The 15,277-nt window shown below is 38.4% G+C and overlaps 1 protein-coding gene across 1 annotated transcript in view; it reads left to right on the top strand.

Moving 5' to 3' along the window:
- The window catches only part of IMPG1 (interphotoreceptor matrix proteoglycan 1), a 106,652-nt gene that overhangs the window by 65,536 nt on the left and 25,839 nt on the right, over nt 1-15,277 (top strand). Inside the window, 1 exon segment of the mRNA XM_087817144.1 lies at nt 14,682-15,229. Coding sequence (XP_087673270.1) covers nt 14,682-15,229 — 548 coding nt within the window.

The following is a 15,277-nucleotide window of genomic DNA, read 5'->3' as shown; positions in this document are numbered from 1 at the left end:
ATTTTTGCTTTTGCCTCAGGATCCAGTAGGTTCAGCACAAACAGAGCTAAGTCCCCCTAAAACCACGTTCTACAAGTGGAACTGCTCTTGAAGCTTTGTCCAGCAGCTGGTGCCTGACAACAGAGTAGAGATGAAACAGTCCAAACAACAACATAAACACTATAGACCGGGTATTTACAAGGATGACGAGAGGATTTGTTGTACATCACTCAAGCATTATTTTGGATGAGAAATGTATTAATTTTTCCATGTGTTTATTGAAATATAATTCCTTTTCAGTAGGTTTCTGGAGTCAGCTTTCTATTTTCTCTTCACCAATGACTCAGCCAGTCTATTTAAGATTACAGTCTCTGATCTGGCCCAACCTGGAAAATGCTGGCTGCCGTGCACCTTGCCTGGGTTGGCCTGGTGATTCTGCGGCTCCCTGTCTCCTTGCCCATCCCAGCTGCATCCTGGGCCCCTGGGCCCTCTGCCCACTGCATCCCTTCTGCCAGGGCCAGCATTTTAATGTCCCTTTTTGGTGGAAAGGTTTCCTTTCTTAGTTGACCCATAGCAGTCAGAATCTAACCAGAAAAAACAAGAAAACACTTCAGGCATTAGGTTGCCATTTTTATCTGTCAACCAGTTGAACATGAGCAGTTTTTAATGGTTCAAACTAATATTTACATGAAAGAGAATTTAATGCAAGGAATGTTACTCAGGTGGAGGAGGGGCCTACAAGCCAAACAGGAAAGAAAAGTCCCTGAGATTAGGAAGAGCATGTGCTGCTACCACCCCTAGCCTAAGAGACAAAAGGAGGAGAAGATATTACCGGAATCCAGGGGGCAGCTCCCCCGAGGAAAGCTGGAGGCCTGGAGCGCCGATCCAGAGGGAACTGGAGACACAGAGCAGAGAGAACTGTTTCCAGAACAGAGACTTGAGGCACACAGGGAGGAGAAGAGATAGGCCCCACTTTTTTTACCCTTGCCCACCAGTGCTCAGGTTGGCCAAACCTAGCCAGAAACCAGATAGTGCAGAGAGAGGCCTTTGCAATGCAACCTACAGGAGTGAGCACCTCGCCCCTACTTCCCTGAAAGGAGCCGAAGGAAGGGCAAGGACTGCCTGAGGGAAACCAAGCCCAGGTCAGCTCAGAGCCCATTTCATAAGGGGTCCCATCAGCAAGTAGCACTATTATAGCTGTAGTAACATCATGAAACATTGCTCAGCCAGCATGAACCAAGGGCTCTCACTATGCAATCACTTCATTTCCAATTTTGTGAGAGCCACAACACACAGGTCATTGCACTTCAAAATTATCCCCTTATTGTTTGCACTTAATTAAAAACAAGAGGCTCTCTCCCTATGTATTCAGTACTTTTAAAGTTGCTACCGAATTGCTTTGTTTTCTGAGGAAAAATCTCCTTATGTACCAAAATCTATCAGTTGCAATAAAGTAGTACACAGCATAATCTCCTGGGAGAGGTCCCATTTAGTGGTGACATCTTCTTGATACAATTATCGATTTTAGCTGCCCTGGAATAGAAGCAATCTTTCTATCTTTTTATACTAACTTTTACCATGATCTTGTTTTTCTCTGCCCCAGGGGCACTCTCTAGATCAGCAATTTTCAACCAGTATGCCAAAATAGTTTTTAAAACATGCAATACCTGACTACTTAGTCAGGGACACTGACCTCTTTTCCCTTAGATTGTCAAATAAAAGAAAAAAATGACCACAGCCAACACAACAATAGCTGTCTGGTGTGAATGAATCAAAATTATACTTTTTTTGTCAGATCAACAAAAAAAGTAGTATAGTTTTTGGTGTGTTGTAGAATTTTAGTAATTAGTTTATATGTGCCATGAGATGAAAATCCTTGCTCTATAAACCGATAAGTGGATGGAGGGATGGTTAATAGAATATGGATAGATGCTAATGATAATGTCGTGGGTTTTAAATATGGTGGTGTTCTCAGCTTTTTTTTTTTTTTTTTTTTTGGTGGCAGTGGGATGTTCCAAGCCCTTTTTTGGTGGCAGTGAAAATAATAAAGTGCCATGGCTGATGTAGGGTCATAGATGCAAAATGTGAACCTCATAAGTGTAACACTTTATCTCCTCACCATGGTTAAAATGTTAAATTAAAAATGAAAGAGATGATTTGCTCAAAATGATAGCAATGATTCGGGCATTCTTCATGGCAGGTAAGGAGAATTTGAATACATTTTCTTTATTCAGATAGTAAATAATAAACTCTTGCCTGGATTATTCTGACTTTCTTCTTAATGTTCACATTCCCTATGCTTTCAGTCTTTGCAGGATACTACACATCTTACCCTCACCACCACCTACAATGTCCTATGAAGTTGAATTTTTTAATGTTAACATATGATTAGGCTATGATTTATTCAAATATAGTTTATTAATCTTAATAAATCTTGCAAATTCTTCAAAATCTTGTGTAAAATTAAAGCAGATGAAATATTATGTTTTTGGTACAATTGTCAATACCAAAAGCTTGAAATTAACCAGGCATCTATTGCACTAAAGGCAGTTCAGGTGCTTTTTGCAAATCACTTGGGGATGAGTAGTGCTTAGAAATGTGAGTTTGAAATATTTCCAACTGGCACTATTAATGTATCCCCCAAAAGTTCATGCTTCTAAACTATCTTTTAAAAACAGGAATTTAGAACAAGACTCTTGCATTTTTCCTCCAATAGCTGATAGAATATTATGTACTCTAGGGATATCCTCAAAATATGTATTTTCAGAACCAACTTTCAGCATGCATTGAGGCAAGAAGTGATTGCTTTTTAAGTGATTGCTTTTTAAGTGGCTGAAATACAAGTATCTTTTGCAACCATAACTTGAGAAGAACCACTAAAAACCATCTTATTGGTTCTCTTCCTGTGGGGGGTGGGGGTTATAGTCCATTAAAAAGAAAGCAAAGCAAAATGTTAACCAGCTGGAATTGACAACATCCTGGAAATTCAAACATGTGTTTTAACAAGTATTTGCTTTTTTAACAAGTTCTATAGATATATAGCAGAAAATGTCATATTTTTCCCCAAAATTGCATCCATTGATATAAAAAGCACTTTAAATGTCAAATGGAAGAGCGTTTCATAAGGAACTTCAGTGTGACCACATTAGGGATTTCTTACTCTTCAGAGTTCAAAGCTACTGCCTAAAGTTGAATTTCCTCTCCCTTAACTAAATTAATTTTAAAGAAGAGCTCCCTTTCATGGACTTCAACAGATTTTGGTATTAAACATAAATGTTCATAGCTCTTCCTGACCAAGTTTTTGCCAGCAAAATATAATAAAGAGGCACCTGTGGGTAAAGTAGGAACTACAAGGATTGAGGGCAGAAGAACATGTTTCATATCTTCTTCAGGCATAGATCTAGGCTCGGCTGCATGTCTGTGCTTCGGTCACTGTATACTTTCCCATAACAAACTGGAGAAGCTATCCTCTACAAGTGTTCTCAGATTCTCCTGGAATCTGAATCCCTGGAGAGCTTGTTAAAGCACAGACTGCTGGGCCCGCCCCCCAGAGTTTCTGATTCTCTGGGTCTAGGGTGGGGCAAGCTTGCATTTCTAACAACCCCCCAGGGGATTCTAATGCTGCTGGGGGGCCTCGGGAACACTGAGGAAACCACTGCTCCACAGCAATCGATGCAACTATAACTTCCATTTGGGCTTTAACATTTTCAAAGTTCTTTCATGCCTTTTTATATAATTAACTTATTTCTACACTATGCCATAAAATGCACAGGATAGCTATTCTCTCCATTTTCCAGATTATATATGAGAAACACTGAGGCTTCTCCCCCCATATTCCCTGTCATAAATGAAGATAACCACCATCAATGAAAGTGCCCCCCAAGCTGGAAACCTGTAAGTCACCCGAGACTCTTTCCTCTCACGCCACTCCCATCCAGCCACCGTCCAAGTGATTGATTTCACTCCCTATCTTACAGGTGTCTTGCTCTCTTCTACTTTTGTGCCTTTGCATACAGGGCGGGGCAAAAGTCTGCCTACAGTTGTTAGTGTGGAAAATAATCCAATAATTAATAAATAATAATACAAGAATAAACTCTGTGTTTCACGTACTCACAACTGTAAACCTACTTTTGCCCCACCCTGTGTATTTTCCCTTCCTGATAACCTTGCTACTCATATTTAAAATTTTCTGCGAAAATGTTTCACAAGGTTTGCTGTATAATATTAAATCAGGATGAGTAGACCTTTTATACGTTGCTAATGTATTTTTTCTCTTTCTAGTATTCATGAACCCGATTTCTCTTTCGAATTTGCTCATTTTGTGGTACATCTTTTTTAAAAGTCACCATTTCCAGAAGTGTGTGACTGTGTCTGAAACTGTCCTGCCTGAAACACGAGGCCTGGTCTGCGGGACCCAGTCTTCGCCTTGCAGCCTGAGCAGCCGGCCCGCAAGGCGGTGCGGACTCAGCTCCACCTCACAGTGGGCGCGAGCTGCTTGCTCTTCTCACAAGTACCTTGCCTCTTTCTTTTCATTTACATTTGGTTCATTAATTTCAGAACCGGCCTCCTCAGGACCTAGGGTTTAGACAGGGTGACCTGCTCCCCTGAGAAAAATTTTGTTGCTGGTAAATGCAGTTGCCCTTTCACTGTGAGGTTTCATGAGGAATAGAAACAAACTCACAGCTATTCAAATGTATTTGATGTCATTTCTCTTAACTCAAAATTTCTACAGTCTGTGTTTTCACTGTAACAAGGGGCATGGCTCACATGCCAGCTCCTGGACCCTCCCTAACAGAAACAGCACTTGAGGACAGTTATATCCCTGCAGAATTGGACTTTGTGGTTTGGAGATTCATTATTGAAAAGTAAAAAGCCGACCCTTTTGTTTTGTGTCACACCTTAGTAAACCCGTGTGGCCCTGATTAGCAGGCTCACGGTTCTGAGCTGTAGGCAGCATGTGAGTCCCGGGGTTCATCAGCACCCCTTACAGGATGGCCCCCCTCACCTCTTTCCTTCCAGCTCCTTACAACACGTCAGATCCAGCACCTTGCTAAGTTACCTGCTGTTCTTTAAGACCATAGGTGTATTGCCTCATTAAGTATACAGTCTTATTAAGTACCTCATCGCTGACACTATATTAAGAGTTATATTAATTTTTCTATGGCTCAGTTTCTTTACCTGCACAGTGGAAGTGATAGCACCTCATAATTTGGATATGACCTTTAGGTATGATAACACACACAGAAGGTGCTCAATAAATTGGAGCGACTGCAGTATTTTCAGCTACTATAAACACCAGGGAATGTGTTTATCTTGTTCATTACTATTGCCCCAGTGCCTTACAAGCTCCTGGCAGATGGTAGATATTTGGTAATTTTATTGAATTAATTTAAGCATGCATACATGAATGAATTCATGAAGCACCGGCAAAGAGGGAAACATGAACGACATTTGGCTTTTTTTGTGGAAATAAAATGGATATGTTAAGAAAATTGAGTTTTAGTACTGAGCCTGTCATAAGTTAATTTTGAGAAGAACTTTTAAGTTTTCTTAGCTGCATATTCTTTATTTGTAGATGGGGTACAGCACCTACCTTCCTTTCTCAAAGGGCTGTTAATAGACATATGTATATAACATTTTTTAAAAGAGCGTAGGGAAAGAAAGCAGTAACAAAATACGCCAGCAATAAGAGTGTGTATTGGGACTCATTAAAAGGAAGGATGGAGAAAGCACGAGAATGCATGACCTTGGATGCCGAGGCTAGAGGCTACCTGGTGCAGCAGATGAGCTGCACTGCGCGTGAATGTGGCAGCGTAGGGGAGGGGAGGGCAGACACAGCAACACAGGACACAGAGGAGAGAGAGCCAAGACAAAAAGCAAAGAAAGGTTTGTGTTTATTGAGTATTTAAGTAACTGATGTTGAATCAAATAGTGGGAAAAGCTTGGGTTACGGATGGGAAATAAATTACAAATGTGTATGCAATATAATTACCTTTTATAATACTTATCAAAACCTCAGGATCACTTTGGATAAAATGTGGGACTACTTTGCAAGGTATAAAATTTCAGATAGGAATAAAATTGCTTGGTATTTTTTAGCTAAGTATTTTTTAGTTAAGTCATCACAATTAGTGAGTGCACCATAAGGTCACTCAAAACTTTGAGGTTTGGAGTGTTAAGAGTTCCTGCTTAAAAAAGTCTTCCCATCAAAACAACTAAGAACACTATGCGATAGAGTGGAAATCATACGCTTTACAGGTTCTTACTAGTACTGTTAGGTCTTTAGTCCACCTTGAATTTCTTATGGAATGAAGTAACAATTTAATAAATAGAACTTATGCTTAAGTCTTTGGCAATAATCTTAATTTGCCAATTTCCAAACAATTAGAAAAACTTTAAGAGATTGATTAAGTCAATTTATAATCTCAGATAGTTGGATCTTTCTTATACTTTAGACTAAAACAATATCACGCAACATTATTAATATGCAGGCATTCTATTCATTGTTTACTCTATGTTGTATATCTTAAAGTAGCAACTTGTCTTTGGTATACCAGAACATTTTATTATATACCATGTCTTCAAACAAACTGGTTCTCAATCCTGACTGCACATTAGAATCACCGGAGAAGTTTTCAAACATACAAATGCAGGGCCCTGTCCTGAGGGTCTAAATGTCTATTTCAATTTCTCTGCAGAAGAGCCCTGATATTGATAGAGTTCTGTAGGCTTCTCAGGATTCTAATATTCACTCAGGGCAGAGAATCTCTCAGCTTTTGGATTCATGTTCTCCAAATATCTAAATTGAACTTTATTAACTGCCTTTGGTACATGTTAAAGAATATTTTTTTTAAAAGGGTAAAATCTTGGTTCTCATTCAAATATAAAATGAACACACCTTGAAGATTTTATTTAACTCATTAGTTAAGCAGGGAATCTGTAAGATATTACACTGGGTTAAAAGAGGATCCTAAAATAAACAAAATATAAGCCAGCAGTCAACAAACTACAGTCCGTGGGCCAAATCCAGCCTACTGCTTGTTTCTCTATGGCCTGAAAGTGAAGTATGGTTTTTACATTTCTAAGTGGTTGGAAAAAGTATATAGTATTTTGTGACATGTGAAAACTATATAAAATTCAATTTTATCTCCCATTAATAAAGTTTTATGGGACTTTAGCCATACCTATGACTGCTTTAAAGCTATAACTGCACAGTTAAGTAGTTGCAATAGAAACTGTCACATGGCATATACAGCCTAAAACATTTACTATTTGGCCCTTTCAGAAAAAGTTTGCCAACCCCTGATACAGGCGATTGGGAATGCAGGCACGAATTCACAAATTGCTGCAAAACTGGTCAAAATCCACCCAGCAGTAAAATATAATGTTTTGAATTGTGCCTTTCACAGGAGGGGAATCAATGGCATCTGCATGAGACAAAATTTGCTAACATCTCTGTGGACTAGAATTATTTACCGTTAATTTTCTATAGCTTATGGGGTTATAAAATAGCCCAAAGATAATTAAAACTACAGAACTTTCTAAAATTAGATAATCCCCAAAGTTCTGCTGGCTGATGCTCAGTATACCCTTGAAAAGACACCCAGTTGTCTTTAAAAACAGTTCACATTCTTTCACAATATTTTCCCAGCACAAACCATTCCACATTAACTTTCGCAAGACATCAGAGATGTATTGAAAACTCTGAACAGAACTTATTTTATTCTAGATATGGTTGGGACATGGCCACCCCTGTCTTAAAATACATCTTCTCTGCCGGCTCTCAGAGCTTGACAGAAACCACTGACCGACCACCTCTAACTGACCAATTGCCAACTTCTCATTTACAGACTGAACATGAGTCCTCACTGGGCATGTGCCGAGCACTCTACACAAAGTGCTCCGACATTCCTCTAAAATTCTTATCCATACTGCATTTCTTTTATTTACTGGTAGATAAACAACTCTGCATACAAACAAAGTCTCTGTTCATTCTTTAAAATGCTTGACTTACATATCTGGCAAATTGGCTACAAAAAGGCTTCAGTTATTCCTCATAGGAGCCTCTCCACATGGCTGCTTGAGTGTCCTCACAACATGGCTACTGATTCCCTCCAGAACAATTGGCTCAAGAGAGTGTGGTGGAAGAAGTAGTAGTTTTATGACCTAGTCTCAAATCATACATCATCTGTTCCATAGCATTCTATGGAAAACAGTCCCATGCAATGTAGGAGGGGACTATACAGGGGTATGAATAACAGGAAGTAAGGACCATCGATGACCATGCCAGATGCTACCATACTATGTAATGTTTTGTGTGCCTTCCGCAATCCCAAATTCACATTTTATGTAATCTTAATCTTTTTTCACCAACATGGGTTCTCCTAAGAATGCAAAGCTGGTTCGATATTAGAAAATCAACCAATATAATCCACTATGTTAACTGTCTAAAGAAGAAAAACCACATTGATGCACAAAAAGCATTGGAGAAAATTCAACATTCATTCACAATAAAAAATTCAGCAAACCAGAACTAACTGGGAACTTCCTCATCCTGATAAAGGGCATGCACAGAAAACCTATAGCTAACATCATATGTAGTGGTAAAAAAGGGAAGCTTTCTCCCTGAAATTTTTAACAAATATGTCCAAAAAAAAAAGTCAAGGATGTCCACTCTCACCACTTCTATCCACATCAGACTGGAAGTCCTAATCATAAGTCAGAATAAGAAAAAGCATGCAAATTATAAAGGAAGAAATAAAACTACACTTATTTGAAAATGACATAATTGTCTATGTAGAAAATCACAAGCAACCTTAAAAAAAAAGATCAAATAAGTTTAGCAAGATTGCAGGTTGCAATATCAACATGCCCATCTATTGTATTCCATATGCTAGTAATAAACAATCAGAAACAAAAATATTTATAATTTTCTTAGGTACATATGAAGTTATTAATAGAGAGAATAATTATATATTTATTATCTCACTTTGCAAATCAAAGTTGGGAAAACGCAACCTTTTCAATAATCTTGGAATAAATAACTCAGAAGCAATTCAGAATTGAACTATGGCTATGCTATTAAAAGGTACAGCATCACTGCATGTGAAATTCATGCCACAATTACTTCATTTGTTCATTTCTTAGAGAAGGGAATGACAAATTTTATTAAGGACATCAACAGATCAGAGAAAGACATAGATGGGCTTTTTCCAAATGCATACTCACAATTTCCTTATATAGGGCTGATTTTAAATTGAAAGTTGTTAGAGATGATGTAACTCACAATGAAGAGAAAGTAATCAAGGTGATGCAGTTTCTGTATTATATGAGGCAGGGTTTAAGTCTAATAAGATTTCATAGATTTCTTCACTTTTGTTTAGTGAAGAAAAATTGTAATATACCAGACTGGAAAAAAATGTGCCTTTGATTGGTGATTTGAGCAGACAAATGCCTCATGTTAGAATCCATAGACATGCATATTTCATTGTACAGATGGTCCCTGGTCAAGAGGACACTCATCTTTGTAGCCTTGGGCTGCCTCTCTCAGTGACCCACTTCATTCACTTAAGAAGACATAATTAAATAGATACTTTACAGCAAGTAGCAAGTGCAGAATGTATAATCAGTTAGAAGCTTATAAAATGACTTAAAGTAAATGGAAATTTTTTTTAATATCCCTTGTACAGCACCTAAAACTATAACAGGTGCCAAATAAATTAGTTTTTTTCCATCTCATCCTCAATCTAGCCTCTCAAAATTCTAAGGCTAGATTTTTGAGGCTATAACCTCATTGAAATATCCAACTAAAATAGTAAGAAAGCACAATGAAGTCCTCCAGGGCTTAGGAAGTAAGTTTCTTACCAGTTTCAGTTTAATCCAGGTGTTATTTTAGTGTTACTACTAATAATAAAGATTTGGTAGAAGATATTTTTGCTTCTGTGATGGTTCTGCTTAAGACCTTTACTTAATATGTCAATACATTTGAAATTGTCCATTTATTCCAGATATCCAAGGAGCTATTTTTTATCTGAAGTTTACAAAAATATAAAAATGACATCTATGAGAAAACTTTTAAATGTATATTTATGTGAATGTAAATTTGTGTAATGTGTATTTATGTATTTCATGAAGCAGAAGAGGTAACATTTGATATTTCAGCAACCTCAGATTTTATGCCCCCATCAAAAAATATATATTTATGTTAAGTGACTAAATAATTGTCTTTTTTTAATAGTAATTATCATTATTTTTTAATAATATATGCTCATTACTTAAAATGTTAAAGGATGGAGAATAGAAGCACTTTTATAAACACAGACATTTTCTGTAATGCCATTCTAAAAAATGGATTACATGAAGTTTCACTTGGTTTTTAACAGTTGAAAAAGAAACTAATGGCACTCAAGAAATTGCTGATTTTCAGATAAATATTTCCTCACTTCATGAGATATTCTTTCTTAAAAGATCCCTAAAGGCTACTAAGAAAGATTACATAAAAGTTTAATGGGGAGGCATTGTCATTTACACCATATGTACCAACATTAGGCAGCATTTTTGATGTACTGCTATGGAAGGTAAAACTATCAGAAACTCATAATTCAACCGTCTTCACTCTCCCACACCCCAAGTTTTGGTAATTAGGTGAGTGTTTTACCATTGTCAAGGTTTATAAATTTGAAATTGGATCTGCAACCATAACCTCTTCAGATTCTTGGACAGATTTCCACCTTTAAATCGATTTAGGGCTCACTCTCAAACCCTCTGCCACAGCTTGTACATTCCGGAGGCCTCTGTTTTGATTTAGCTTCCAGTCAGCTGGAATCTATCATCAGATAATTGTTTCAATAACCGCTCACGGGTGCCAAAGCTCCTGAGGGCTTGGCTACTAAAAGGGAAACTCTTTCTCTATTCACAGCACTTCTGATATCAGATGTGTAGAGTTGGCTTGGGGGGGGAGGTTTGTGTTTTTTCCACAGCAACCAATTTTCCAATTCTTTAGACACCAACTGGGTGTCCTACAATTCAGTTATGACACTAACTACCTGGAGTTGGCACAGACCTCACAGGTAAAGAGCTCAGTTCTACAAGACTGTCTCTCTCACTTCAGTTGTTGGTCGCAAGTCCCAGGCTGTCACTTGTACTTATGATCAATCAACTGTAAATTGGGGGTTCCCAACTTCTATGCCACCACCTAAGGGACTGGCTCCAAATCGCCCAGCTCTGAGAACCAGTAGGGCTCAGCATTCACAAGTCCTCTGGAACCACAGAAAACACAGAAGCGGTTACAAATGGACATACAGGCACTTCCCACGGCCATGCCCCAGGCCCAGCACAGAGGGAGCAGGCAAAAATGCACAGCTTGCCCGGCGGGGCGTGGCTCAGCGGTTGAGCATCGACCTAGGATCCAGGCGATCAGGGTTCGATTCCCGGTCAGGGCACATGCCGGGGTTTCGGGCTTGATCCCCAGTCGAGGGTGTGCAGGAGGCAGCCAATCAATGACTCTCTCATCATTGATGTTTCTATCTCTCTCTCTCTCCCTCTCCTTTCCTCCCTGTGAAATCAATAAAGATATATTAAAAAAAAAAAAAAATGCACAGCTCCCAGTTTCTCCCTGGAATGGGTTTGGCCGCATAGTTTCCCAGTTACTGCCCAAGGGTCAGAAATTTAGGAGCTGAAGCCAACGACCAAATACAGGGCGGGGCAACCGTAGGTTTACAGTTGTGAGTATAGGAAACAGTTTATTCTTACATTATTATTTATTTATTACTGTATTATTTTCCATACAAACAACTGTAAACCTACATTTGCCCCACCCTGTATATATTTCTTATTACTCCAGAGCTACTTACTACCTGTAACTTTCAAATAAGAAGGATAACTTGACTTTTGGAGTTGCTTACTCTGCCATTTTCATTGATGCCCCTCTCTATTACTTCTCAGAACTACATATGAATATACAATTGTGTCAAAATAAAAAGTTTAATTTTTTTGAAAGTCAAATTATATTAAAGTGTTCTGACAAATACAGCATTTTGTGATCTCACACCTCCCTACTGTGTAGCCCCACTTACCAAAAGTAGTCCCTTTTGACCCCATTAGCTAGTTCTTCTGGTATTTGCCCTTCCCATATTTTTAAATAATGTATATCTTTTGAGTCATCAGTCTTCCATATTATTATTTTTCTTTTATTTATTTATTTTTAATTTATCTTTATTGTTGAAAATATTACAAATGTCATCTTTTTTCCCCTTTGACCCCTTCCACCCCCCACTTCAGGCCTTCACCACACTATTGTTTGTGTCAGTCTTCTATATTATTTACTGACTTTTTATTATTTTAAATAAGAATTAAAATTTCTTATAATACTATCCCCTCTCAATATGGTGATAACTATTGTTAAATCAATATTCAGTGTTTACATTATAGATCACAGTTGACCTATTTGCTCTAACTGTTTCCTTTTTGTTTTCCTGGAGTTAATGTTTTCTTCAATTTTTTTCATTTGTTTAGTTTTCTTTGTTCTTATTGCCAATTCATTTTTATTGGTTCATGACAATATAAGGACCTAGTTTAATCTGACTAAAGTCTATATAGTGAGAAAGGTATGAGTAATGAGATGCTGGCCCAGAAGCAGAACAAAGACATCTGTCACTGTGCTTATCATCTGGAGGTGCACAGAGATCACATCACAGGAACACCAATGCACATGAATTTCCCATGACACAAAGAAGTCAACCCCAATCATTGATAACACCTGAAGCCTTTCATTTTACTCATCCTAGATCCTACCATAGATGCCTTAGTCAGCTCCGGCTGCCATAACAAAATACAATAGACTTGGTGGCTTCTATAGAAATTTACTTCTCACAGTTCTGAAGGCTGGGAAGTTCAAGATCAACTTGCTGGCTGATTTGGTTCCTGGTTAGAGCCTTCTTTCTGGTTTTCAGACTGATGCCTTCTTGCTGTATCCTCACATGGCAGAGAGAGAGACAGAGAGACAGAAAGGGATGATCTCTCTTACGACTGTTCTTACAGAGGCACTAATCCCATTAATGAGGGCTCCACCCTCATGACCTAATTACCTCCCAAAGACTTCACCTCCAAATACTATCACACTGGAGATTAGGGTTTCATCATATGAGTTTGGGGGAAGGATACAAACATTCAGGTCATGACACTGGAGGTTTAAATAAAACTACATTGTATATCCAGAGAGATCTTGGATGTTAGGAAACATAATTTCTGACAGTTGACTGAATTATGTGTAGGCACACCTAAGCGCCCTTCCCAAGTGCAAGAAAAGAGGGTGCTTCTCTGAAATGTGTGTACAATTCATCAGCAGGCAGGTTTCATTTTAAGAAACTAGCAAAACTAATATGAGTCCACCTCTTGGAGTTGTTTATCACTTGGAATTTCAGTTTGGGTGATTGCACTCTAGTAAATTAGCTGACTGAGAGTCCAAAGATTATATCTGCATCCAGACAGTTCATTCATCATGTTTAGCACTTAGATTTCAGTACAGCTCTCCCACATATTTGCCAAAACCACTGAAGTAATCACAGAAAGCTCCCTGTTTTGATCTTTCTAATGCCTTAAATATTGTCAGTGGCTCTAGATTTAGGTTTATTGGAATACTTTAATAACTCACCAATCTTTTTATCTGATAGTTTCCTTTAACCACTTTTCATAAACACTTATTGATTTTAATTTAACACAAAAATGAGAGTAGACTTCAGTAGTTCAATGTGTACTTACCTAAGAAAACAATGCAAAATGGTGGTAGAAAATATCAAGGTACAAATCCTGGAAAAGTGACAAAATCTTTAAATATTATAAAACATTTAGCAAGTTGTATGGTGAATATAAAGTTCAAATTATATGTGTAACCCACACCTTTATTCTCTCAATATCATTTTGCAAATTAGCAAGCTATTCAGTCAGATTATACAATTTTTGAAAAGCATAATTTAAATTTTAATTGCTAAAAATACCAAAATATGATAACTGGAATCCCAAAAAAGTACAACTGAAGAAAATACAGGTTTGCATGATTGGAAGGTAAATAAAATTTCTGGGCCAAAACTGCACAGCTAGTTGATGGAATTCCAGGTGCGGATGTGGGATCCAAATCTATTCAATGCCATCTGTGGTTTGGCACCACCTGGTGACCTAGTCAGCTTTTACCACTTGGTTCCTAGATGTGCTGTCTCTGGCTGAGTGTAATTCCAGGAACTCTAGGTAACTGGAAATCTTTTAGTCTCATACATAAAGATGTATTGGGCCAAAAAAAGAAAGAAAGAAAGATCCAGGTGATCGGGGTTCGATTCCTGATCAGGGCACATGCCCCGGTTGCGGGCTCCATCCCTAGTTGGGGACGTGCAGGGAGCAGCCGATCAATGACTCTCTCATCATTGATGTTTCTATCTCTCTCTCTCCCTCTTCTTTCCTCTCTCTGAAATCAATAAAGATATATTTTTTTAAAAAAAGAAGGCCTGAAGAAAATGGATTCAGGACCTACCCTCTGTCTCTCTAGGTTTAAACACAGGATTGCCTGCCCTTTCTGTACCAATTTCTTATTTTTCAAATTATGACATTAAAATAATCAATGTAAATGTTTGTTTGTTTTAAGTTTAACTATGGATATTTTTCTTTCTTTCTATTCTTTGGGGGAATGCTTGGATGTAATGACTTGATATCAGGAGCCTTCAACATGGACAGCTCTTTGTCTCCACCTGCTATGGCCTCTACTACCCTATCAGAAACTCTACCTTTCTTTACTGCATCAAGCATCTTCTCTCTGACTGATCAAAGTGCCACAGACATAACATCCATTGACCAGACACTGCTAATCCCAGGACTAACCATCCCCACTGATGATTATTCTGCCATCAGGCAACCGGCTTTGGAAATTTCACATTTGCCCGCATCTTCAGAAGATAACAGGTTGAGTCCAGGCAACCAAGATATAGTCCAAGGCTTAAATGAAATGGATCTATCTAACACTCCTGCCTCCTCTGAGGTACCAGGATTCAGTGGATATGTTTCCATGCTAGACCGTTTCTTGAAGAATGCCACTCCTCTTCCAGCTTTACAGTATATCACCACTAGCTCTATGACCACAGCTGCCAAGGGCGGAGAGCTGGTGGTGTTCTTCAGTCTGCGTGTCGCTAACATGCCCTTCTCCAACGACCTGTTCAACAAGAGCTCCCTGGAGTACCAAGCTCTGGAGCAAAGATTCACACAGTTGGTGAGTGGGCACTACTTACAACCCTCTGTGTGTCTCTTCTTTTTTCTG

Source organism: Miniopterus natalensis, chromosome 5 (assembly GCF_054644295.1).
Source record: "Miniopterus natalensis isolate mMinNat1 chromosome 5, mMinNat1.hap1, whole genome shotgun sequence".
Classification (NCBI taxonomy): domain Eukaryota; kingdom Metazoa; phylum Chordata; class Mammalia; order Chiroptera; family Miniopteridae; genus Miniopterus; species Miniopterus natalensis.
This window is presented reverse-complemented; position numbering and strand designations above follow the sequence as displayed.